The 24,494-nt window shown below is 36.0% G+C and overlaps 1 protein-coding gene and 1 long non-coding RNA gene across 2 annotated transcripts in view; one reads left to right on the top strand and one right to left on the bottom strand.

Moving 5' to 3' along the window:
* LOC138697709 (4-hydroxy-2-oxoglutarate aldolase, mitochondrial-like) overlaps positions 1 to 24,494 on the bottom strand; it is a 259,461-nt gene that overhangs the window by 182,162 nt on the left and 52,805 nt on the right. The window contains exons 2-3 of the mRNA XM_069823188.1: positions 15,231 to 15,359; positions 4,202 to 4,299 (exon numbers count right to left, since the gene is read on the bottom strand). Of these exons, the coding sequence (XP_069679289.1) occupies positions 4,202 to 4,299; positions 15,231 to 15,359 (227 nt within the window). The remainder of the gene's footprint in view (positions 1 to 4,201; positions 4,300 to 15,230; positions 15,360 to 24,494) is intronic.
* The window catches only part of LOC138697711 (uncharacterized), a 542,983-nt gene continuing 541,620 nt past the window's right edge, over positions 23,132 to 24,494 (top strand). The window contains exon 1 of the long non-coding RNA XR_011331599.1: positions 23,132 to 23,249. This is a non-coding gene — a long non-coding RNA (uncharacterized lncRNA). The remainder of the gene's footprint in view (positions 23,250 to 24,494) is intronic.

Genomic DNA, 24,494 nt, shown 5'->3' with positions numbered 1-24,494 from the left:
GTATTTGAAACCGTATAGCCTTCTCTATCAATGGTAAAGTACCTAACTTGTGGGTAAATTCACATTATGCATTTAATGCTTTTATGTATTATGTCTGCTCCAGTAATTTGAGTCTTCATTTAGTGAATGACACTTGCACTGCATACAGGGTGGAAGGGAACCATTAGATTAATTCACAGAGGTAATAGATCAAGTGTCCCGTGCCGTGGCGTCGTGGTCTAAGGCATCCTGCCTAGAACTCGCGTTACGGAATGCTCGCTGACTCGAATCCTCATGGGGGAAGAAATTTTCTTATGAAATTTCGGCCAGTGTATGGAATCAGTGCCCACCCAGCATCGTGATGCACTTGGGGAGCTACGATAAGTAGCGAAATTCGGTTGCAAAAGCCAGATATAACGGCTGGGAGGATCATCGTGCTAACCACACGATACCTCCATTCTGGTTGGATGATCGTCCACCTTTGTTTCGGCATGTGGACGTGAGGCCAGCAGCCGGTTGGTCGGTAATGATCCTTCATGGTCTGTCGTTCCTTGGATTATTATTAATAAATCAAGTCAATGCGAACAAGTTTTGTCAAATAAGTTTTTATACATCAAATAGTTTTGAGATTTTTCAACGCTGCAACACTCCTAAAGGCCATTGCTCCGCAATGGAGTTGAGTGCAACTGCAATCATCCACTCCGCAAGATTTGAGAGAGGAGAATGTAAACAAAAACGTCTCATCAAATATGCTTCTATAAAATTACTGTATATTAGTAACATTGAACATATTACTTAACATTACTGTAAATTTTACTTCAAAGATTATTGGGACTCCTGAGCATTCGTATATATAGGCCTATTTGAATAAATTATTTTTCTGCATCTTGCGGCGTCGGTCATTTCTGTATTTCTGGAAGGCAGCAGAATGATTGCTGCAGGCAATTGTTAGAAGATATATTGAAACATTTCAACATTATACATAGATCGAAAAAGGATAAAATGATATCTATTTGAGACAGAGTTTGAATTAGAATGTTTTTCTTTATTTTGTGCTTTTCATACAAAGAAAGATATTCTATATAATATTATTACCAGTAAATCTTGAAGTATTGCATTCAACTTCGTATGATAGGAAGATTTAAATTATTCCATCTTAAAAACCACTCACTAAATTGCACAACTCCATTGCGAACGTTAGCACGTAATGACACTACTTCTCTATTGTGAATATTTCCGTAATGTAAAGTGACATTAAAAACTTTTGTGCGAGATCGTGCGTATTTGCTTGTTTTCCGCACAGAACCAATACGCGGTAAGTGTGAAATACCACTTTCAGTATTCCCAACGTAACACACATAACAATTTCCCTCTTCTTACCGCTTAAGCGCGACATTCATTTTACTGCTTTAGGCTTTTAACATATTATTTTTAGAAACGTTTAACATAGTAATAATTATAAATTGGAAACTTACCACTGCAATTTCACCTGAATTGCAATGTTAATTATTGTTTTTAAATATTTGCAAAAATTAAGTAAAGTCTACTACTCCACGAAACTTACTACATTCCTGATACAAGTAACATTAAGGAAGCCGTGAAAAAATCAACAAGATTCCAGATGCGGATGTTATTACTGCAATATGTTACATAAATAATATTGTTAAAATATTAAAATGAAAAATAAATCATTACATAACCTTACCGTTTGTTTTAAGCTCGCATTTATAGACTGGGGGGGAAAAAAAGACAGACGTATATCACGGCCTGCTGGAGTATAGTAAACACAGAAAATATTTTACAGCAACAATGTCGAAGAAAGATATTTTGGTTTTCCGAAGTTGCCGTCATTAAACAGAAACCAACATGGAGATTTCATTGCACCTAATTAGAAATTCGTCTTTCAGGTATGTAATAAACGATCTTCGCACAAAATAATGTAGGATACACGAGCGGTATGTTTGTTTTCATGTTCTCGGAAATTAAAAAAGCTCAACTAGTTTTCGCTTTTTCAATCTTTTCCTCGACCATGAAAACGTCAACATACCGCTCTTGTAACGTATATTACAATTTCCTTGCACTTTTAACTATGTCCTGATTGTACCCATGCAGTGTAAAATATTACCATGGCAACTAAAACTTACGATTAAGCAAAGTCTGTATGGTACCTAGTCTATAGTCAAAAAATAAAAATGTAAGGAAAAAGTTTTTGATGTCACTGTAGTTACGAAAGTGATCCATTCCCTTTTGCAGATATTCTTTTGAGTTTATGTGATCTGTGTGTCATAAGTCCGGCGCAACTATGATCTGTAACAAGGTTTCTTTAAAATAATCATGAAGATAAAAGTGCATTTAAAAGATGATGAATTTGTCAATTCAGAGTTCTAATTTATTAATTGAGGACTTCATCCGAACAACGGCGTATACCTTTATACGCCCGTTTTCCGACGATCAAGGGATTAGATAGTTGGATGCGTATAGTACACTCTAGTAAATTTTCGTAAGACTAGCTTCAATTCATAACACAGGACACAATGTTACGTGTTTACGTTGAACAAGTGAACGCACCTACTACAGCGGCAGTCACATGCTGTTGCAACCGTACTGTAGTAGGCTAATGTTCCATGTTTAGGCTTACTTCAGGTTGTCAGTTGCAGCAGTGAATCATGACCGAAAATATGGGAAAAAAGAAGCTTGTGCGGAAAACTAAATGGAAAACCGAAGAAAAGAAAATTAATAGAAACAGTGGCAAGTCATACACAACTTGTACAGGCAAGAAAATGGAAGAGAAGTCATTTACACCTGTAAAAAGATTATGTATGAAAATGTGTACACATGAAATTTCAAAGGACGATCAATTCTCTATTTTTAAACGCTTTTGGGACATGGATTCGAAATTAGAACAATGTCATTTTATTACTTCTTGCCTTGAAACAGTGAATCTAAAAACTAAGAAGCTTCAGTCTTTCAAGACTAGGGATAATGTTTGAAAAGATAGTGTTTTCTGTAATGGAGGTAAAAAAAATAATGTTTTTAAAACTTTCTATCGAGTCTACTGGAAATTTCAGAGAAACGATTAACAACAGCTCAGAATAAACCGGTTTCAGGTGACATCCTCAATGATAAAACGGATACACACTTAAATCGTCGTCATACAATCATGATGCAAAAGTATAAACAACTGCAATACACTACATCAGGAGTATTTTCAGCCTGAACCTCATAATCTGCATCATTTGTTTCCTTCAAGATTTGGAAGACAGCAATGGAAGTGTCGCAGCTGAGACTTTTTTGAGTCGAACACAAATGAACCCAGTGTCTTTGAAACCCTCCAAGGCGGAGGACTGAAGAGATCTCTTACAGTTTTTTAGATGAATATAGCCAAAGTTGGCTGAACCTAATGCTGAATAAAGTCATGATATCATCACACAATGGTGAAAATGACTCTAGCAACAATAGTGATGATGAATAAAAAAGAAAAAGACATAAAGACAAGAAAATCATAAACTAAAAATGTAATGTTATTTTGTAGGCATACTTTTGTAATTATTCAATATTTGTATTTAATATGTTATGTTAAATATATATTTTATTTTGTTGAATTTATTTTATTTTACTTTTTAAGACAAAATTATTAATGAGGCACGAAATGTTCCCATAAATAATTAATTTTCATGCAAAGTTAGACACCTAGAACATCAGAATAATTAAAAGCAGTACTAAAACATATTGTCGCCGGAAAAAGGGCATATACTGAGTTCCATATTTTATTTATTTACTAATAGCAGAACATACTATTTGCTGTCATGTTTCAACAATTTTATTTTAAATATCCTCGAAACTATTTAACAGTAATGAAAAACTTTTTCGGCGCAACTATGATGAACCTGACAGCTTACAAACATTGAAATTAGTTTATATCAGAACTACATTTTGCTGTATACGCCCTTATTCGGGTGACGTCCTCAATTTAAGTCAGCTTTCTCAACTCTAATAAATATCATTACATTTTAGAACTACTGTTTCTGAAGTTAATAGATTATACATGAAAATGTGATCCTTCTATACCCCTTTAATGTACTAAATTGATTATTGACATATTGAAATGGTGGGTATTATTCCTACTAGATTTACTTTTTGAGAGCAAACTGTGTGCTTGGGCGTCGAGGACCGCCGCATTGTGTAGCCTACGCGCGTGTGGCCGGGGCGCTTTTGTACTTACCGTCATGCTGCTCTTGAAGTAGCTGGGATTGACAACCATGACTGCATTCGCTCCCGCCGCGGCCATGTCGTTTGTGAGCTTGACGGTCTCACGCGTCGCTGAAAACGGTGAAAAATATCACTTTAATATAACGACCAACCATGGTAAAAGGCACGTATCAAACACGTCTAGCCTTAATACGTACACGATTACATGAAGGAGCGTGTACAGTCATACAAATGAAGAGTGCATGGAAAAAAGCAATCAAAACAACGTTCCTTTTGAAGTTTGGAGTAATTTACATGTTTATGTCTGAAACGTTACCACACTTTGAATTCAAACGCAAACTAACTAGGCACTTGGTCAGTAAATTGATTTCTTGTAAATAGTTTCCTTAATCTATCACAACATATTTCAATATCCGATAATTTCATCACTATACAATTTTGTTATTCTAGGTTTAATTTGTAATTCAGTAAATATAAAATATTCTTTGTTTTTCTATGATAAATTATCTAGCTTTCATTAGTCAGGAAATCTTTTCATACTTTAATTTTTATTGTACTTGTAATTGTAACTGTAAATCTAATACCAATTGTAAATTTATTCTTCATTTTATAGTTGGAATCTCCTGGTAGAGGGGCAGAGAAGGCCTGACGGCCTTATCTCTACCAGGTTAAATAAATAAATACTACTAATACTACTACTACTAATATGCTTATAGCTCGTATCATTTTCCTTTTTATGCATACAGGGTGCAGATAATTTTTTGCAAAATTCTGTGATGTGTAGAGTACACCTAAATAAACAGTTTGGGATAGGAAATCATAGTCCAGAAACTTTCCAACTAAATTTAGATTCCGGGCTGAAAATGAAACTAAAATTCATCGCAATTCAACGCAAAAATATTTATTAGCCTATAATAATTTTCACGTAACTTTGTTCATACGTCTTATTTTCTTCGTGGATACAATATACAGAGTGTTAAAAAGTATCCAATATTTTAGGTGGTGATAGTAGGCCTATGCATCAAAACAAGAAAATAATATCTAATAAACATGGGTCCTAAGACAGATACTTTCTGAGATCTGAATACTTGCTCATAGAAGGTGCTCAATGTGACGTCCATACTTAGGACAGGCGTTCAAGCGTTCTTGGTGATAGATTAATAGGATCACACGTGCTACCATAGAGATTAACTGGGGACCGTTATCAGGACTTTCTTATCAACGTATTAAAACAAATTTCAAAGGTGCGTGATTCCTTACGCCTAAATGTAGAGGAATGCATTGCCACAAATGGACGTCACATTGAGCACCTCAGATCTCAGAAAGTATGTGTTGTAGGACTCATGTTAATTAGAAATTGTTTTCTTGTTTTGACGCATACTATCACCTCCTAAAATATTGGATGTTTTTTTAACACTCTGTATTTCCTAAGCGTATATAGACTAATATTTAACTTACCATCACTAACAGCGACTGAGTCATAACATTACAACTAGGCAACGTTGCTTAAGCGCGAATGGCTCATGTTATTCTGGGAGGCTTAAGGCCCGTAACACACTTGAAGAGTTTTCGCTAGCGAGAAATGTGTTGCGAGAAAGAGGCGAAGAGCCTTCCTCCACACACTTGGCGAGTTCTCTTTATCACAGATCACACCTCGCTATGATCATCTATGCACTGCCTTCATGCAGAAAGCATTTTTCTGATTATAGTAATCACTCGTTGGGGAAAATATTATAGGTTATGTATTTACGTATATTGTCGTACTTAAATATATAACCTGTAAGTATATTGTTGTACTTTACAAATTATGTACCAACGCTATGTTGAATCTGAGTATTGAGATGATGAGGAAATGGAGTTACACGATGGAAAGAAAAAGTAGGCCTGAAATTAAAGCCAGAAATATCTGAAAATCACATTGTATCTTATGAAAATAAGGGCGAGTTTTGGACACTGGTTTCGATTTGGCATTATTTCAGGTTGAATAGACCTCAGTTTTTTGCTATTCATGATATGATAGAGGATTCTTTGCTATGTTCTGAATAAAATTATGTAAACTGTTAAGACATATAGATACATTATTTCAAATGTTTAATTAATACTATTAAATCCCATCAAAATAAAATATAGCCCTATTTATTTTCAGATAATCTGATATTTGTCTCCAGATTTCTTCTTTAAGTTTCGTGTTTTTATAGTTTTCATCCCGTGTAGGTATCATATAAATAGGCATACGGGTGACATCGTACAAGTTCGATAAGTTTCTAACTGCAATTATCAGTCATTTTTCCTCATTTTCAAATAAAAAACAATACAATTCATCGCCGCCTGTGATATCTTTTTCTACATTCAATCGTCATAAAGAGTATAAATGTCAAACATCTTTGATAAATGTGTCAAGAAAATTCGCTGAGCTACCGATTCCAGCGAGAAACTCGCACGAGGTTTTTACCTCGAACGAGAATCTCTTCCATGTGTGGACGTCCATTTTAATCCATGTTATCAATTTTTTAAATTTCTCGCAACACATTTCTCTCTGGCGAAAACTCTGCAAGTGTGTTACGGGGCTAAGGGCCGCGATCTCCATCAACAAAGTCTCTTAAAAGGAATTTAATATGTTTTATAGTAAGTACTCAAAACTCCGACCTTGTGCATTTAGAAACAATAATTGATGGCGCGATTCTTGGTAGTGAAAAAGTTTTTATCAACAGTAATCTCACTAGACGTTTTGATTTATCTAGAGAAAATCAAAACTCGAGTGGGATTTAATTGACTATTACACGATTAGAAGAAAGTATATAAAGATTAGAAGTAACGAAGTACTCCAATACAATAAAATATTAATTGACTTACGAAAATACAACTGTCTTGAAATGTATTAGTGTACCATCTCACCATTACAAATATTACGCTAGATGCATGCTAGATGGCAGTAGTGAGCAATGCCCTCTCGTCGATAAAAACTCGATCTATTATACACGATGACAATGTTACTAGTCAAGAAGGCTTTGTTGATTCAGTTTCATTTTTATTAAAATGCAACATTCCATTTCAATTATCCGAATCCCAGTAATCAACGTCACTTGACAGATGATTTTCAATAAATCTTAATATTAAACAATCTCTGATACGTGACTATCCATAATATCATATAACAGAAGCTATAACATAACCTAACTAATATACACAAGTGTTACAAAAGTTTTAATTAACGACGATGACATAAAAATAAACATGAATAATATTAAAAGGAATAATTATTGAATGTACAATTTTCAAATTTGAATGTGGTTGGTGGTTCAATTGATGTTATATTGGACGTGTACGTAATAGAAGTGGAACTCGTTGATTTAGGCCTACATGGTGTATTCAACTTATTCAGAATTTCCGAATGAATAATTTTAAAAGGAATAATTATTGAATGTACAATTTTCAAATTTGAATGTGGTTGGTGGTTCAATTGATGTTATATTGGACGTGTGCGTAATAGAAGTGGAACTCGTTGATTTAGGCCTACATGGTGTATTCAACTTATTCAGGATTTCCGAATGGTGCTCTTCATTTATTTGTAAATCGGATTTCAGAAGATGCATAGGTATGATCAGTGATTTTTATTAATTCTTGTTCTTGAATGCCAATGCGAGTCATATTTGAAACTGCTGTGCATCAACTGGAGTGGTTCGTAATTTTATATATATATTTTTTTTTTTGACGTCCTGACCAGCGCAGTTTCAAATGTTGGTAAACAAAGAAACAAATGCTAGGGACGCGATAAAATTAAACAAATACTAGGGACGCGATAAAATTAAACAAATGCTAGGGACGCGAAAAATTGTGCGATAAGCAGCCATGATTGGTTGAAATACGTCCTTTCGTACCGTTTTATTGGTCAAAAGTAGTATGACGTAGTAAGAGTGTAATAGTCACACTAATTATTTATACGAAATTCTTTTCCCTGGAATCCACGCCTGTGGAGTAACGGTTAGCGCGTCTAGCCACGAAACCAGGTGGCCCGGGTTCTATTCCCGGTCGGGACAAGTTACCTGGTTGAGGTTTTATCCGGGGTTTTCCCTCAACCCAATCTGAGCAAATGCTGGGTAACTTTCGGTGTTGGATCCCGGACTCATTTCACCTGCATTATCACCCTCATCTCATTCCGACGCTAAATAACCTAAGATGTTGATAAAGCGTCGTAAAATATCCTACTAAAATAAAAAAAAATCCCTGGCACTTGTTCTAGCTTCTTATGGACGACATACAACGAAACAGAACGAATGTCATTACCTCAACTAGTGGTTCGCTTGTGTTCTGGAATTAGCAGTCCAGACTCTAAAAATATTTCTTCAACAATAGCTCCTTGTAAAGCACATTAACGGCTGATTTCTCTATGAGTAAGTACTGCAAACTTTAGGGAAACAAAACAGTACCTATTACCCAACCAAAACCACCTAGATTCAATGCCCATAAAATTTGTAATATATTTTTCTTTTGAAAATAAAACATTAGAATATTTAAATTTCGAGTCTTATCTGTGTTTTACACTAATAATAAACATATATTTCTGGAAAACACTTGGTAATCCCAGTTTGCCTGGAGTGGCTGGTAAGTTACGTATGGGGACCAACTACGGTAAAATCTGTATTAAACGACCACTGCTTGTTCCATGAAAAACTGGTCTTACAGAAAGGTGGTCTTCCATTGGGGGGAGTTATTTTACACAAATAATGGGTTAAAATGTTTCTATGTTAATCAAATAAAAACGTGGAAAATATTGCTAATAATAAAAGCTTGAAATTAGAAGTTTATTTCTTATTTTACGTTATTTTTCCAATTTTCTCCTTTGATTCCGCTTCACAAAATCATAAATTGAACTCTGATTAACTTTTTTACATTTCCTTCTTACAATCTCATTTTCAAAACTATTCTTTAACATGTTAAGAAGTTCATTTATATGTTCTCGATTCATACGGTCTTTCAGTGGTAACGATTGTTGAATTAAATCAATATTACATAAGGCTTGTTCTAGTCACATTTTTTTCGGATTGAAATTCTCTCTTGACCTCATCCTCCTTATCGGTGGGTTGATAATCGGAATTTTCTAATAGGTAGGAGGAAGAAAAAATAAATTACTGTACTGTAATTAACAAGTAACGATTTGATTTTTAATGTACGAAACGAAAAGTAAAACCGTCATACGGCATGAGAAATCTTACCTTTCAAGAAACTGCTAAATAGCGGTGTAAATAACACTTTGTTATACCTGGGAGGCCGTTTGCAAGTAGTCATTGTACCTTTTTCGTAGCAATTCCAAAGTTCCTTAAGGAAATAAGGATAGAGATGGGTATTCAACGTGAATACGGTATCACTTAACAACGTTGCCAAACATCATTTTAACTCGCAGTACTGTACGAATTTCTTGGAATTTATTTAGGCTACAGTAATGTAATAGAATACTAAATTGTAAATTTTTAAAATACAGTATGGTCTTTTAAAAGGGGTAAAATTAAAAATGGCTATTCAATCACTGGTCGGTGGTCGGGGAGAGAGGTGGTCTCTTAAAAGGGGTGTGATTTACATTGGTTTTATGGATTTTTAATTCGGTTCTTTAAAAAATCGGTTTTTAGGAGGGGTGGTCTCTCAATAGGGGTGGTCTTTCAGACAGGTTTTACTGTACTGTCTTGATCCTTGGCACCAGTGCAGCGGGCAGAAGTCTTGGAAGCCCTAGATTGGTGTTGTGGAAAGCTAGGGTTTCGCGGAATACCGATTGGGAACCACTGCTTTAGAAAGTATTCCTGAGAGTGCAATAAATCGTTCCATACCTTTGCACATACAACGGGAATCTCCAATAATCATAATAAGTGAACCTAAACCCTTGCACGGAGGTCTACTAAAACCCGATCTCACAAGCAGACCTACAGTCGCTGTTGTATTTACCTAAAGAACAAACACTCCTCTGTGTTCGTAGGCTTTGTTCAGTGCCTCAAAATGAAGGCTTACAGCTGATCATGTCAGCTTCTCGCACGTACTTCCATTGTTCCAAAGCCGTCCTTAAACCGTTACAGCTTCGTATCTTTTGTGTCTGCCTCGGTAACTCAGGTGACTTGTAAAGAAAAGTTCTTAAAGAGACTTTGTGCACAATGCCCAAAGCATTCAGATGTGTGTCACGAACGAAATTCCCTTCAAACGTCTTAGTTCGTTTTCTTGAAGTCTCCGTAAATGTAATTTCAGAATGTTTACTGTTACTACTCTGGTACTTTTCAATATATGTACAGTATCTATTATTAGAGAAAAATTCGATCCGGCACCAGGAATCAAACCTAGAACCTCTTAGCTTTGCGCGCTGAGCGCTCTTTCCATCTGAGCTATACCGAGACCCGATTCACGGTGCCGGCAACTCTCTTCCTTTGATTCGGGTCTCGGCATAGTTCAGATGAGAAGAGGCCGCAAAGCTGAGAGGTCCTAGATTCGACTCTCGGTGCCGGAACGAATTTTTCTCCAATAATAGTTATCTACATGTTGACTACATATAGCCTTCATTATTCAATAACGACGGCGATATATCTACAATACAAATTTAAAGTAGACCTAAATAAGTAGACAAAATAGATATATAGAATTCAGGCTATGATCACTTAGAACTCGGAATTTTAGGTGCTAAACGTTAAGAATGACACTGAATGTAGATAAATAGATGTGGTGTCCGTGAGGAGAGTTTTAAGCCTAGTTCACAAGAGTCCGATATGTAATAATAGACAACAGAGTCACAAGGACTGGGCAATGGATCTTGTAAACAGTAAGCTAATTTGTAAGTGGTGGTTAAGAGGATTAAAGACCTTTAACGGTATCAAAATAAAAATACTGAATGACAAGAATGACATTTCAAAGAAGTAGGGGCATGGCTTCTATTTGTAAACTATAGCGAGGAACAATATTAATTTTTAGCACCTTAAATTCCGGGCTGTAATGATCATTCATTCATTTAGTGTTCTGCCCAAGGGCAGGTCTTTCACTTCAAACCCAGCTTTCTTCAATTTTTCCTATTTTCTGCCTTCCTCTTCGTTTCCTCATATTTTAAATAAAATTGAAGTCCACACCTGTGGAGTAACGGTTAGCGCGTCTGGCCGCGAAACCAGGTGGCCCGGGTTAGATTCCCTGTCGAAGCAAGTTACCTGGTTGAGATATTTTTTTCCGGAGTTTTCCCTAGATGCATGGATTACTTAGTTATCCTTAAAATAATAGGTGGCAGCAAGATAAATAACTATATTATCGCCTCTAGCGTTTGAAACGGGAAACTCATTGAATTTCGCATCCTATTAGACTGTTCACATGAAACCTTTGCAACTTCAGATGTAAATAAATTGAGACCGGTAGCAGGATGTGGTTTAGAGCGTGTAAATCAGTAGGACTGAAGAAAAATATTATTTCAGGGTAGTAAATAATTTCTGTATACAATAGTGGCAAAAAAAACCGGACCGACCCTTGTAGCTGATTTCAGAGCCTTGTTCACTCCAGAGCACGATAGACTGGTAACTAAGACTTTCGTGGTTCGAATCCTGCCTGGAAAGGAAACTTTTTTTTATTCCTTATTCAAATTTATTCCCAATACTTTTCGATTGCAGCGATATTTTACTACTTAATTAACTTATTATTCCCAGAACATGAATTTTACCAGCAATCGAAAAGTATTGGGAATAAATTTGAATAAGGAACAAAAAAAAGATTCCTTCCCAGGCAGGATTCGAACCACGAAAGTTTTAGTTACCAGTCTATCGTGCTTTGGAGTGAACAAGGCTCTGAAATAGCTACAAGGGTCGGTCCGGTTTTTTTTTGCTACTACTGTACATTGTTTAGAAAATGCGTCTCGTTGCAGCGTGTCTCTACTGTCTGTAAGGAGCACAGAAAGTGAACATTCGACAATCCTCAATAGTAGACCTGCTTGAGTGACGTGAGGTTGTATGAGAATGCAGAAACAAAAATCTAACAAAGAATAGGCGACTGAATTCAGAACACGGGGAAAATGAGTTCACGCTGGTTCACAATAAACCGGGAACAAAAACGACGAGAACGAGAACGGAAATATTGTTAAAATAAATGCATTTAAATGTGAGTATTCACAATTAACTATTGTGAATGCTCACATTTAAATACATTCATTTTAACACTATTTCCGTTCTCGTTTTTGTTGTCGTTTCCGTTCCCGATTTATTGCGAACCAGCCTTTAGACTTCATTGGTAATAATGATATTTTTTGTAAATCTAATATTTGCTCCGAGTTAATTAATTTGAAACACAAGTAAGCCTAATCTTGTAAATGTAAATTCTATTATGAGTTCATTCATACGGAGCAGACTGTACAAACAGCCGCTACAGTAACTAATCGAGCGTGCACACAAGCATTTTGTAAACATAGAGCTCTAAGTACGATGCAATCTAGCCTATAACCGATACTTTTTTCTGCCCTATTAATCAGAAACTGTCAAAATTTTATGGGAATTTTGTTGGATTTTTTAAATTCGTTTTTTGGTTACAGGTGTGAATTTTGGTGAAAGCTGAAATTTGATAGTGAAGGAGATGTGGACACTTCTAGAGATGGCAAAATGTGTATCCTGGTTTATAAAGATAGGGTCAGATACACAGGAGCAATGTTCAATGTCCTTCACGCTTGTGTTTCGCCGCCCACCGCTCTTTTGCCGCAGCACACTCCCAATCTCCATAAATTTTCGGTGCCACTCTATGGTCTGTCCAAAACAACTTCCGACCTGACAAATGGCGCCTTTAGCATGTTACCATGGCAACCATTCAAATCAACCAATCACGAGAGACGCGTAACCATGGTAACGGGGCGGTGTTGCCGTGTCTATGTTTACAAGATGCACGTGAATACCACGGCCTACCGGTGAATGCAGTGCCCGAAATGACTGAGTTGGCTGGTTAACGCGTGCTTTGTGTGAATTAAAAATATTATTTAGTTGTATTATTGTTTTAGTGTATCGATAATTATTGTGTTTAAATTATATTACACGTATTACCTTCGTTGTCATTGGTGAAGTGTGTGGCTAGTGTGCGTTTTCTAGTTTCTGCGACAGTTTCTAAACAGGTGACTTGTGCAATGTCGGAAGGAAGGAAAGGCAGGCGGAGAAACAAAGAATATTGTACAAGGTGCCCCGTTAAAGAGTCAAGCGTGAGAAGGAAAAAGATAATGGCGGTCTCTTTTACCTTCGGCGCAAGTCGTAATGAGAACTGTTGCTTGTGTTAAAATTAATAAGAGCACTGTTATTGATATTGGAAAAGAAAAAGGCCGTGGAGATTTTAATCATAAATATTTTTTAGTTTACTATTTTTTCAACGTCTTTCTAACAACATTACATTGAAGAATACCGACACTCATAAAAGTAAAGGCTTCGTATTAAATTTAAACCTGTTTTTACAGTTAACTATCCTTTCGACGCTTTTCTAACGGTATTACATTGAAGAATACCGGTACTACTACTACTACTACTACTACTACTACTACTACTACTACTACTACTACTACTACTACTACTACTAATAATAATAATAATAATAATAATAATAGACTAATAAAAGTAATAATGTACACCAATTGTAATGCCTAGTGTTCAACAAATTGGTTAGAAATGTATGTGTTCATGTCAGCCGTTCATTACTGCACTCTATCGACAGCGCGCTCGCTTACACGAAAGATGGGCAACATGACAACACTGCTCCCCCTTCTCTGTAAACTGTCAAGTCGGAAATAGTTTTGGTCAAGGTATAGGATTGTTGGCCATGATGGCGGCTCTCTTCCATATTGGGTTCGGATGTGACGTTGCACCTGTGTATCTGATCGTGTCTCGATAAACCAGGATATTATCGCCGCGCTCTCATGGTTAACATTCAGCAGGTCTTTGAGCGGCCTCGTGCATAACATTCGGCAGGTCCTTGAAATTTAATTGTATTATTGTTTTCAATTTCTTATGTCGCCGCTCCAATTACTCGCCTCAATTTCAATGTTGCAACCAATAAGCTGCTTCCATTATAAAATGACACCTACTTGTCTAATCCACGCGGACTAAAACCGAGGTTGCAATGTCTTATGCTGAGGACGAACATTAAGGTATGTGATTAAAATTATTATTAAAGAGTTATATTTAAAAGATAAGAATGTCAACGTAGTCCACACCTGTGGAGTAACGGTCAGCGCGTCTGGCCGCGAAACCAGGTGGCCCGGGTTCGAATCCCGGTAGGGATAAGTTACCTGGTTGAGGTTTTTTCCGGAGTTTTCCCTCAACCCAATACGAGCAAATTCTGGGTAACTTTCCGTGCTGGACCCCGGACTCATTTCACCGGCATTATCACCTTCATTTCATTCAGACGCTAAATAACCTAGATGTTGATACAGCGTCGTAAAATAATCCAATAAAATAAAAAAAATGTCAACGTACTCGTATATAAAATAATAATAATTATTATAATAATAGCCATTTAACAATATAACAAACTAGTGCTTATTCTTATTGAGGAAGTAGACGTGACAACGTAACGCTTAGAGTGAAACCTCAGAGCAATAATCGGTCGGCAGAATTATGTTTTAAAAGCACACCGCACGTTATTGTATGATGCCGACATGTTAAGTATGAGGTCGCGGCGATAATACACATTGTGCAATCCTCTGAGGCGTCCTCATTTCCTTCGCTGTCAGATTTCAGATTTCACCAAAATTCACACCTACAACCAAAAAATGAACTTCAACAATCCAACAAAATTCCCATAAAAACTTCGATAGTTAAAGATTAACATACAGAAAACCGCATCCTGATATTATGTCTCAATAATTTGTTATTTACATCTGAAGTTGCAAAGGTTTCATATAGACACCCTGTATATTCATCCTTGACTGAAGTCTGAACTGCATCGATCACAATGAACCTCATAACGGCGCAACAAAAATGCACCAATATCTCAGCCCCAGTAATGAGAAGATGAGAGGTAGAAAACTCCATGCATCCACATGAGGTCATGCATACAATGGAAACACTCACATTCGCAAGCGGAGCCAGCGATGAGCAGTTTAGAAGGCGATATGAGACTCCGGACCTGCTTCACCATTTCAACCCTTTCCTGCGTCGTCAGGAGCGGATATTCGCCATTTGATCCCTGTACCACATATCCTGTAGAACAAAGAACAAATATTTCACTTTTATCTAGCCGATTACGGTTCACTGCTTGGAATTGTATCTTCTAAATTGAGTTTTCTGATACAGATCTCGTTTATTTATACAGAGAAATGGGTACGTTTCAAGAGAAGCATTGTGTGATTACTTTCACGTGTTCATATTGAACAAGATATTTATAAACTTAGTTCAATATTAACACGTGAAAGTAACCACCATAATATATTATATTCATAAGTGGTACATAGTGTTAAAAGTTGTTTAATCAAGATGTATAAGCATAAACGTTACTGGAGTGGATGTTCGACATAAGCTGATATTCTTATTGTATCCAGTGATGGATAAAATGAGTGTCTAAACTGTCACGAAATTAAACTTTAGAACCACAGGGAATATAGTTTGAGTTTATATCCTAAATAATATTGCCAAAAAATGGGACATTTATGTTAGTCATTGACATTATTGTTGAATCCCAGTTAATGTTTGTAACCAGAAAATGAAGAATCTGCAACTAAAACCTGGTTTATAGAGACAAAAATCATTAAATCCACTCTAGTAATCTACTTCAGAGGAACTTCATCAGAGTGTAGTGAAGAAGAAATGCATCTTTAGTTACCTATAATATTAGGGGTTAGGCTTACAGCAGTAAAATTTTTGGAAATATTCAACATTTTTCCCTCCATTACTGTATCTTGTGCAATAGTGAAAATCGATATGTCCTTCTACTATACGCAAAAAATATTTTTACGATTAAAAAAAATATTTATATATTTTTTTTTTTAAATTAAAAATAGTGGCAGTTTACTGTACAGTGTTGAAGAATTTCCCTCATAACTCATAAACTTGTTTACTTTTTCATGTTCTCTCTCTTTTATTTTATTGCTGAAACTCATGTTTACAATATCATGCTCTTTCAGCTACATTCCTTAATAAATAATTCTTTTTTAATTTTGTGTTAGAAGAAAATACTGATATTGTCCACTTTTTAAAATGAATTTATTTTTTATCAGACAATTTACTAAATGTAGAGAAGTGATCTTGCATCATATTGTAGATATGACATGCATAAATACAAACAAAAAATTTCATCACAGAATGTTGGACATTTTTTTAGTTATGAGGGATAGCCTACGCTTCACCAGTGCATAGTGAACTGAATTTAAAAAAAAAAAAATGTAAATAATTTTTTAATCGTAAAAATATTTTTTTTTTTCATATAGCAGAAGGACAGTGTTTCATACATACTAATTTTCATTATTGTACAAGATACAGTAATGGAGGAAAAAAAATATCGAATATTTCCAAAATTTTACTTGCTCTAAGCTGTAATGGATGAAAAAAAATGTCGAATATTTCCAAAATTTTACTTCCTGATATGAACGGCTTATAAAAAAAAAAAAAAAAAAGAGAGAGAGAGAGACAGAGTAAGAAGGATGTTATGCCCAAGAAGAGCAACTGTACCTGAAGATAAGGAAATAATTTTAGTGGTAATAATTTAGTTCCTGTGCACAGGTACAGTGTATGGACATTAAAATAGAAATATTTAATTAACACCATCAGTAATAGGATCCTTATATTAAAAATGTTTTACAATTAACAATTAGGCCTACATGAAATAATAATAATAATAATAATAATAATAATAATAATAATAATACATAAAATGGTTTTTCTCTTAACTAACTTACGTGAAGTACAAATTGAATAACAATATTAAGAAACAAAAGTTCGTTGCAATATGATAGTTAACTCAATAATACATATTGTTAATGAGGATAATGTTTGGTACTAAACATTACATGTAAAATTAGGAATTCATAAATAGTTTGAAAGAAATCTATATGAACTCAATATCAGTAACAGCTCACCTAGCGAGACACCGAGTTCGTTGCCCTCTTACATCTGTACCACGAGAAGAGTGTGTTAGTGGCGATGTTGCCGAACTGCTAAAACTTCAAACTTAATTTTCAAGTTAACCGTGTATTTAATAATAAAACGTAATACAGGTTTTCTATTCATTTAAGTGTACCCTATCGTGCCTTTCCATCAGGAAGGCTATTTCACTGGTTAGCAGAATGTTAGTCCATTACGTTTTCGTCCATTCATAATTTGGTCCTAATTTTACGTTTCTCCAGTTATATGTTTGTCCTGCATCAAATTTTGTCCAAAAATTTTTCATCCATGTCATTTTAGTATTATGTGATATTTCGTCCTATGTATATATATTTTGTCCTTACCTGATTTAATCCAAATTTATTTACTTTAAATTTTCGTAACAAAAAAGAATCACTGAAATAAAACATGAAATTTATTTTCAGTTATTTCAAAGAAGAAAGATCTTGCATTCATTGCAGCTATTTCTTGGAAAGTGTAATTTCCTTCTTTTAATTTCCATCTTCGGAGTTCTGCGGGTTGCTGTGTAATTTCATTACAGATTGACCGATTCTCACAACGCCAATATATCCTGATTCGATTCTTTCGTGCGCTTTGAAACTGCAGTTGAACAACCTGTAGCAGTACATGAAGAAACGAAGACCATCTATGACCCTACAATTCAATACTTTAGAGATTATTATCATATACAAGGAGAGATTGAAGTATTTGGCCTATTGTTCGGAGCAAGGGAAACAATTCCAAAATTCTCAGTTGAATGTTTTAAGTCTTTTGGAATTCCTTTAAAAATTTGTAAAATTATTGCTATAGACGTAATGAAATATTCTGTTCAGATTTTACGTAATCACCTGTACACCTAAATGTCTTTATATTCTATCTGATTACTAATAATTGTTGAATAAAAGTACTTTCCCAAGGGTAGCTTCCATTTGAAAATAAAAATCGTAAATAGTGATAACACAAATGTTTATTTTTATTTTATTGCTGTGTCTTTTGGCAACCCTTACTGAAGGGCAGCTATCCTTGTGGGATTTATATGTAAGAGTGCTGTTGATAACAGTAGCCGTCTTTTATGAGCAGTGGTTTGTTCCTTTTTGAAGTATACTTTGGTATCCATACCTGATAATTTTAAGTAAAAGTAAAAAGTATGAATTTCTCTAGATACACCTGTCCATTTTTGAGTTCTTCATTATTTGGTATTATATTATTGGCATCTTTGTAAAATGTGCTTCTAGTATCTGAATATCCGAAATCAATCACGATTGGACAATATGTATATTGGACTAAATTTTTGTAGACTAAAAAATTTCTGGACGAAATTTATTCTTGGTCGAAAATGCTATGGACTTATTCCACTGGACTTAAATGTGTTGGTCAAAAAATTGGACGAAATGTTTTATTGGACGAAAATGTTTCGACAAACATTCCTGAAAGCATTTCACTTCCACCCTGTATAGTAATAGAGGGAAAGTTATTAGATTTCATTCTTATATATAAAATAAGTAGAGACAGACTCTAGTATTGGCCAGGAGATATACCCTACCCTACACCGCAGTGGATAATTCGATATTAAACGAGGAGATGAAACACGACGAAAGAGAAAAAAGGAAGAAACGCTATATGGGGAGAAACTGTATTTGGAGAAGTTACGCTGGATATACCGTTACGTCACTAACTACATCGCTTTATTTTATAGTCAAAGAGATAATTTGTAAGGCATGTGCATGCAGTTTCCTTAGGGTAAGATTACATACACGAACTAGCTCGTATGTCGAGCGAGTGGTGCAGAAAATAAAGCGCACCTGATTCGTAAGAGACTCACTAATGTTACGGGATACACATTTAACCTCGATCTTCATTAACTAACCGAGAGCCAGCTGGGATGGAGTGGTTACGAGACGTGTATAGAAGATAATAACTGAGGGAGCAGTGGACATATCTGACGATGAAGAGAAAGCTATACCTTTGATAAAGAGGAGGACGGAGTGTCCAACACCAAAGTCAAACACTGAAGCAACCCTCTCACTCAGGAGGTTACGACCTCCTCTCAGAATTTATTGCTTTTCGGAATTTAATTACAAGACCTGGAGCGCCGGTAGGAGGCTCCCAGAATGTGTATGGTGTTCCGAAAGTTGTTCACTGCCATGAATAATGCATTTTGTTTCCAGAATTCCTCAAGACAAAGGCACAAGACTTCCGGCACTTCTTAATTACTGTGAGCTTCTTGACCACACCTCGGAGTGGAGAGAGATTGATCGTTCCTGCTCCAGTATCGGGATCGATATCTATTGTAATCACAATACACTTCGGATTCATAGGATCTCAACCCAAACGAACCAAAATCTCAATCGATGATATCAATCAAGAACAGGTTTCAAATTGTAATTACCTAGGGTGTAATATTACATATAGGTTTGGAAGTAAATCCCGAAAAGACTAAGTAGGCCTATATGATTATGTCTCGTGACGAGAAATTTGTACGAAATGGAAATATAAAAATTACAAATTTATCCTTTGAAGAGGTGGAAAAATTCAAATACCTGGGAGCAACAGTAACAAATATAAATTATACTAGGGAGGAAATTAAACACAGAATAAATATGGGAAATGCCTGTTATTATTCGGTTGAGAAGTTTTTATCATCCAGTCTGCTGTCAAAAAATCTGAAAGTTAGAATTTATAAAACAGTTATATTACCGTAGAATAACTCTTCTCGGGTTCTCAGCCAGGCGAGTTGGAGATTTGCTTCCAGCTTTCGACGGCTAGCTCTGCCATCTTCGTCAGGGAATGAAGTGATATGGGACCATGTCTAGCCGGTATATATGCAATAGTAGGGCTTCCCGCCCTATTTCAATTTTGCTCTGGAGTTATTAGTAACAATTTTCTTTTATGTGTCGTAAATTTACAACGTCCTCCGGAAGGAGAAAGCGATGCTAAAGATATTATCCCCTTTTGAAATAGGTCTTTCTCGGTCAGGTTTGAACACGTGACCCTCGGATTCAACGGCCAGCATGGTAACAGCCTGACTTCCAAGGAGTAGGCATACTATTCATATTCTGAACAGTACTTTAAGTCACTGAATTGAATTTAAGGAGTGGGTACTACGACCAGGACTGCGACCTTATTAGGTCTTTTGCTCTGATTCTCAAGTTAGGCGCATTTTCAAACCCACTCGCCCCTAGGCCAGCCTTCTCCGTGAGTAGCCAATCGACAATGCTATGGATGACGGAATGAAGAAATGTTGACAGACTGATGTAGTTGCGGGTATGGATATTCATATTGTGTATTTTCTGTTTTCTTTCGCAGTGCAGAACAAGTCTCATCTATGGTAGGCACTGTCTGTTGGTCATAAAGTTTATACACTGTCTTTAGGATCAACTCATGGCCAAAACCGTCGATCTTTCAAAATTAATTCCTCTTAACCGTTTTTTTCGTCGGCGTATAATAGCCTCTACAGAAATTATGGTCCTCACTGTTGTTCGTGATACTCCCGCTGCTTCAAGAGTGTCACATATGGGCGAAGCACTGCTTGCACTTTTAAAATACTTGTAGACGTTTTCAGTTGTATGAGCGCCTTGCTTTTGCACAGGTTTTCCACGAGCTCTCGGTGATACTTTTGAGACGGCGAGTGACTTACTGCTACCAAGACCGTCTCCAATACTCAGACCTTAATGTAGGTATCAATAATGGCCAAAATGGCGCCGATGGCGGTCGAAGCATGATTACACGTGGTCTTTTTATGATGTTTTCTTGTGTTAATTACGTCGTGAAATGGGCCGTTCGTGTTGTGAATGGGTTGTAATAATTATAATAGTGGATCTAGGTCTCATATTTCAGCATTTAAATTCCCGAAAAATACAACTTTACTACGCGACAAATGGTTTAGGTGCATAATCGTGACAATTTCCAAGTTACGGAAATTACAGTTTGTTGTTGTTTAGTCAACTGTCCGAAGACAGGTCTGAACTTAACAAATGATACCAAGAAGGCACCACTTATGAGGAAACTAAGCCAATAGATAATGGAGTAGGGTGGCCAGTTCCTGTCCTTCTAAAATGAGTGTTACACATAAAACATTTTGAACCTAGGTTAGTTATTAGGAAAGATATTTTCCCTACCGTAAATGGTGATGTTATTCGTATTCCTCTGGAAATTTCGAATTTTATCCATGGCCTAAAGAACGATATTTCCTAACCAACTTTCATACCGTACTGTCAGTCATTCTAGCGTCAGAAAGAATCTACATCAACGTAAAGGAGAAAAGATGGAGAGAGAAGAAGAATTTTTCAGGGAATGGTGTAAAAGGGATATTATTAGCACTTTTCATCAGTTTCAAAGTGATGTTCAGGAAATAAGTGTGGTTTCATTTATTACTGTTGTTTATGGTGACTATGTTATTTTATTAAATACGAAAGATGACAGTGTAGAAGAATTACCATCATTAATAACTATACAAAGATGTTGAACAAGGGAAAAACAATTCAAACGAATTATCGACAAAAGTGAAAAGAAGTCATTGAAGAGTTGGACCTAAGTTTAAAAGTGACAAAACATAAAGAATTGAAATTCAAGACGAATTAGGCTAAAGACCCTAGGTTGTGAACATCCGTGTATTAAAAATATAAAATATAAGCTGATTTATTAGCAGTAGCAGCAGCAGCAGCAGCAGCAGCAGCAGCAGTAGTAGCAGCAGTAATTGTATTAGTAGACATTGTATGCTTAATATTGGCTCACCTTGTTTAATTGTGTTATTGATTTTGAGTATGTGATATCATTTTGTATGCCCAACAACTATTAGTGAACGCTTGCATTTACTGCAGTAACTTATACGGAGTTCAGGGTATGATCTTCAACTTACTGACAACTATTTTCAGGCTGCGTTTGCACTGTCAAATTCATAACTTCGTAGCAATTTGTTTCTACTCGTACCGTACTTATCTTGTTGTCTCGCTTTTGAAATTTAACCTAACATTGCTCATAAATTAACGCTGGACGTTTAGTAATCTCTGCTGCTACTGCTATCAGCATTTATGTAGCCTATTATTAGGGATTCTTTTAACATTACTGTCATTCGCAGAAGATTCTTCCCACGGACGCCACATAAAACCACTGTAAACTTTCATCAGGTTTACCTTCTGGGTACATAGTGGGCCTACATAGTCCCTACCTACATTCAACCTCCCCCATTATGACTAAATCATGCACCGCTGCCTACTGTGTTTACTTGAGACTCGTGGCATCGAGCGTATTCCGAATCTCACCGGTGAGCAATCCGATGGCATCACGGTGTTCCGAATTCCACCGATGACGTCATTGATGCTCCACCGGTGTCGCACCGGTGCCATCAACTTGCAGAAGTGGTGGCAGGCTCCATCAGCCGTCATCAGTGAATCTGATTGGTTCTTGTATAGGGCGGGAATTAGCAGACGAATGACATCGTGCACTGTTGTGTCATGGCGGTGTGTTCTGCTTTAGTTCTGTTGTATTGTTTGTAATGAGCACAACGTAAAAACAATATGTTAATGGCTTATGAGCGAACATGTCAACCGACCAGTTATTACTACCGGTTCAAGAAATAAGTTGTTTATGATCTCTTTTATTTGAACGAGATGGCAGTACGGAAATTTCACAAAATTTTGCTAGCGTAGCACAGATAACCACTTACACAGTCGCCATGACAGCATCGATTCTTCCAGCAGTTTGTTCCTTATTTTCGTTGCAACGTGACGTCATCGATGCCACCGGACCGGTGAGATTCGGAATACGCTGATCGTATCTGCCTTCCCCTCCTTAACACACCCCTCCACTGAACAGCCGGTCGAAGTAACTCCGTCCGTACTTTAATGCGATCATTCCTCATTTCAACATGATGTAACCCTCAGTCAGTGCTTGACATGTTTAAAGTGTAGAGTGGAAAAGGTGCAGAGCTGAAGGTGTATGGACAATATAAATTCAGAAATGTCTACATTCTGACCACCAAAGTAAGACGGAGAGGTAAATCTAGTTAGAAACCGTAATGTAGATACATTTATTTACTAAAAAAAAATGTGGTGATGTATTATCAAGCGGCAATAATACGTATATAAAACGTCAATCACGTCGTAATAATATATTCTTCTTCGTCTTTGTCATGTTTTAACTTCTCATTTTCATAGCGACATACAATATCCACAGAGTCAAGGCGGAAGAATGTAACATTTCGTACGGAATAGAATTTTAGTTTTCTCGCTGAAAGAGAGATTATTGGGATAAGGGAGTACACAAAGCCAGAACTGTTGCGATGTTCGACTCTTTTAATTGATAACATAATATGAAGCCATTACAGTAAAATATAGTTATTACGAACACCATGTAACAAAATATTCGGTACTATTTACGAAATTATTCTCTGTTCCCTAACTTTTCGCCATATAATTCGTTAGAATATTAAAATTTAACGAACTTCGCTGTTACAAAAAAAAATATATAAAAATAACAAATAATAATTTATTTATTTATATTCTTTTCTGCTCAAGAGCAGGTCTTTCACTGCAAACCAGCAGTAGGCAGTTTCTTCTCAACCAGTGACCCAACCAATTTCTTTTCTCCTTTCTAATCAGTTTCAGCATCGTTCTTTCATCACCTACTCTTTCCAACACATCTTCGTTTCTTACTCTGCCCATTTCACACGCTCCATCCTTCCCCATATCCACATTTCAAATGCTTCTATTCGCTTCTCTTCACTTCGTCGTAATGTCCATGTTTCCGTCTCATACAATGCCACACTATACACCAGTGATGTCAAAGAAAGCGCATTTTTCTGATCTTGACGTCGTGTGCGGCCATCAAGCGCTTAGTATGGAAGAAGGAATAAGCAGCCTGTTGGATTAAGAAAATGGAACGTGAAATTTTATGTCGTTATTTTTATATGGCTTCTTTCTGTTTGATATTTTTTTTATTGTCTGTAAAACAAAAGTACTAACACCAACTTCTTAATATTGCAGTTGTTTTTTAAACCTTAATAACACAATAAAGAGTTAAGAAGGAATATTCACATTAATTCCATAGCAGTACAATTATACTATACTAAGTGGATGAAACACATCATTCATAAAGAAAGTGATATCCAAAAAAAAAAAAAAAAAAAAAAAGATTGAGTATGACATAACTGAAGTTAAAATTGATATTGATGGTATCTTTAGCCTTATAAAAGTAATCAATGAACTAATCAAAACAATATTATAGTACAAAGCAAAGTTA

Source organism: Periplaneta americana, chromosome 4 (assembly GCF_040183065.1).
Source record: "Periplaneta americana isolate PAMFEO1 chromosome 4, P.americana_PAMFEO1_priV1, whole genome shotgun sequence".
In the NCBI taxonomy this organism is placed as follows: domain Eukaryota; kingdom Metazoa; phylum Arthropoda; class Insecta; order Blattodea; family Blattidae; genus Periplaneta; species Periplaneta americana.
The sequence above is the reverse complement of the archived record's forward strand: the minus strand, read 5'-3'. Positions and strand labels throughout refer to the sequence as shown.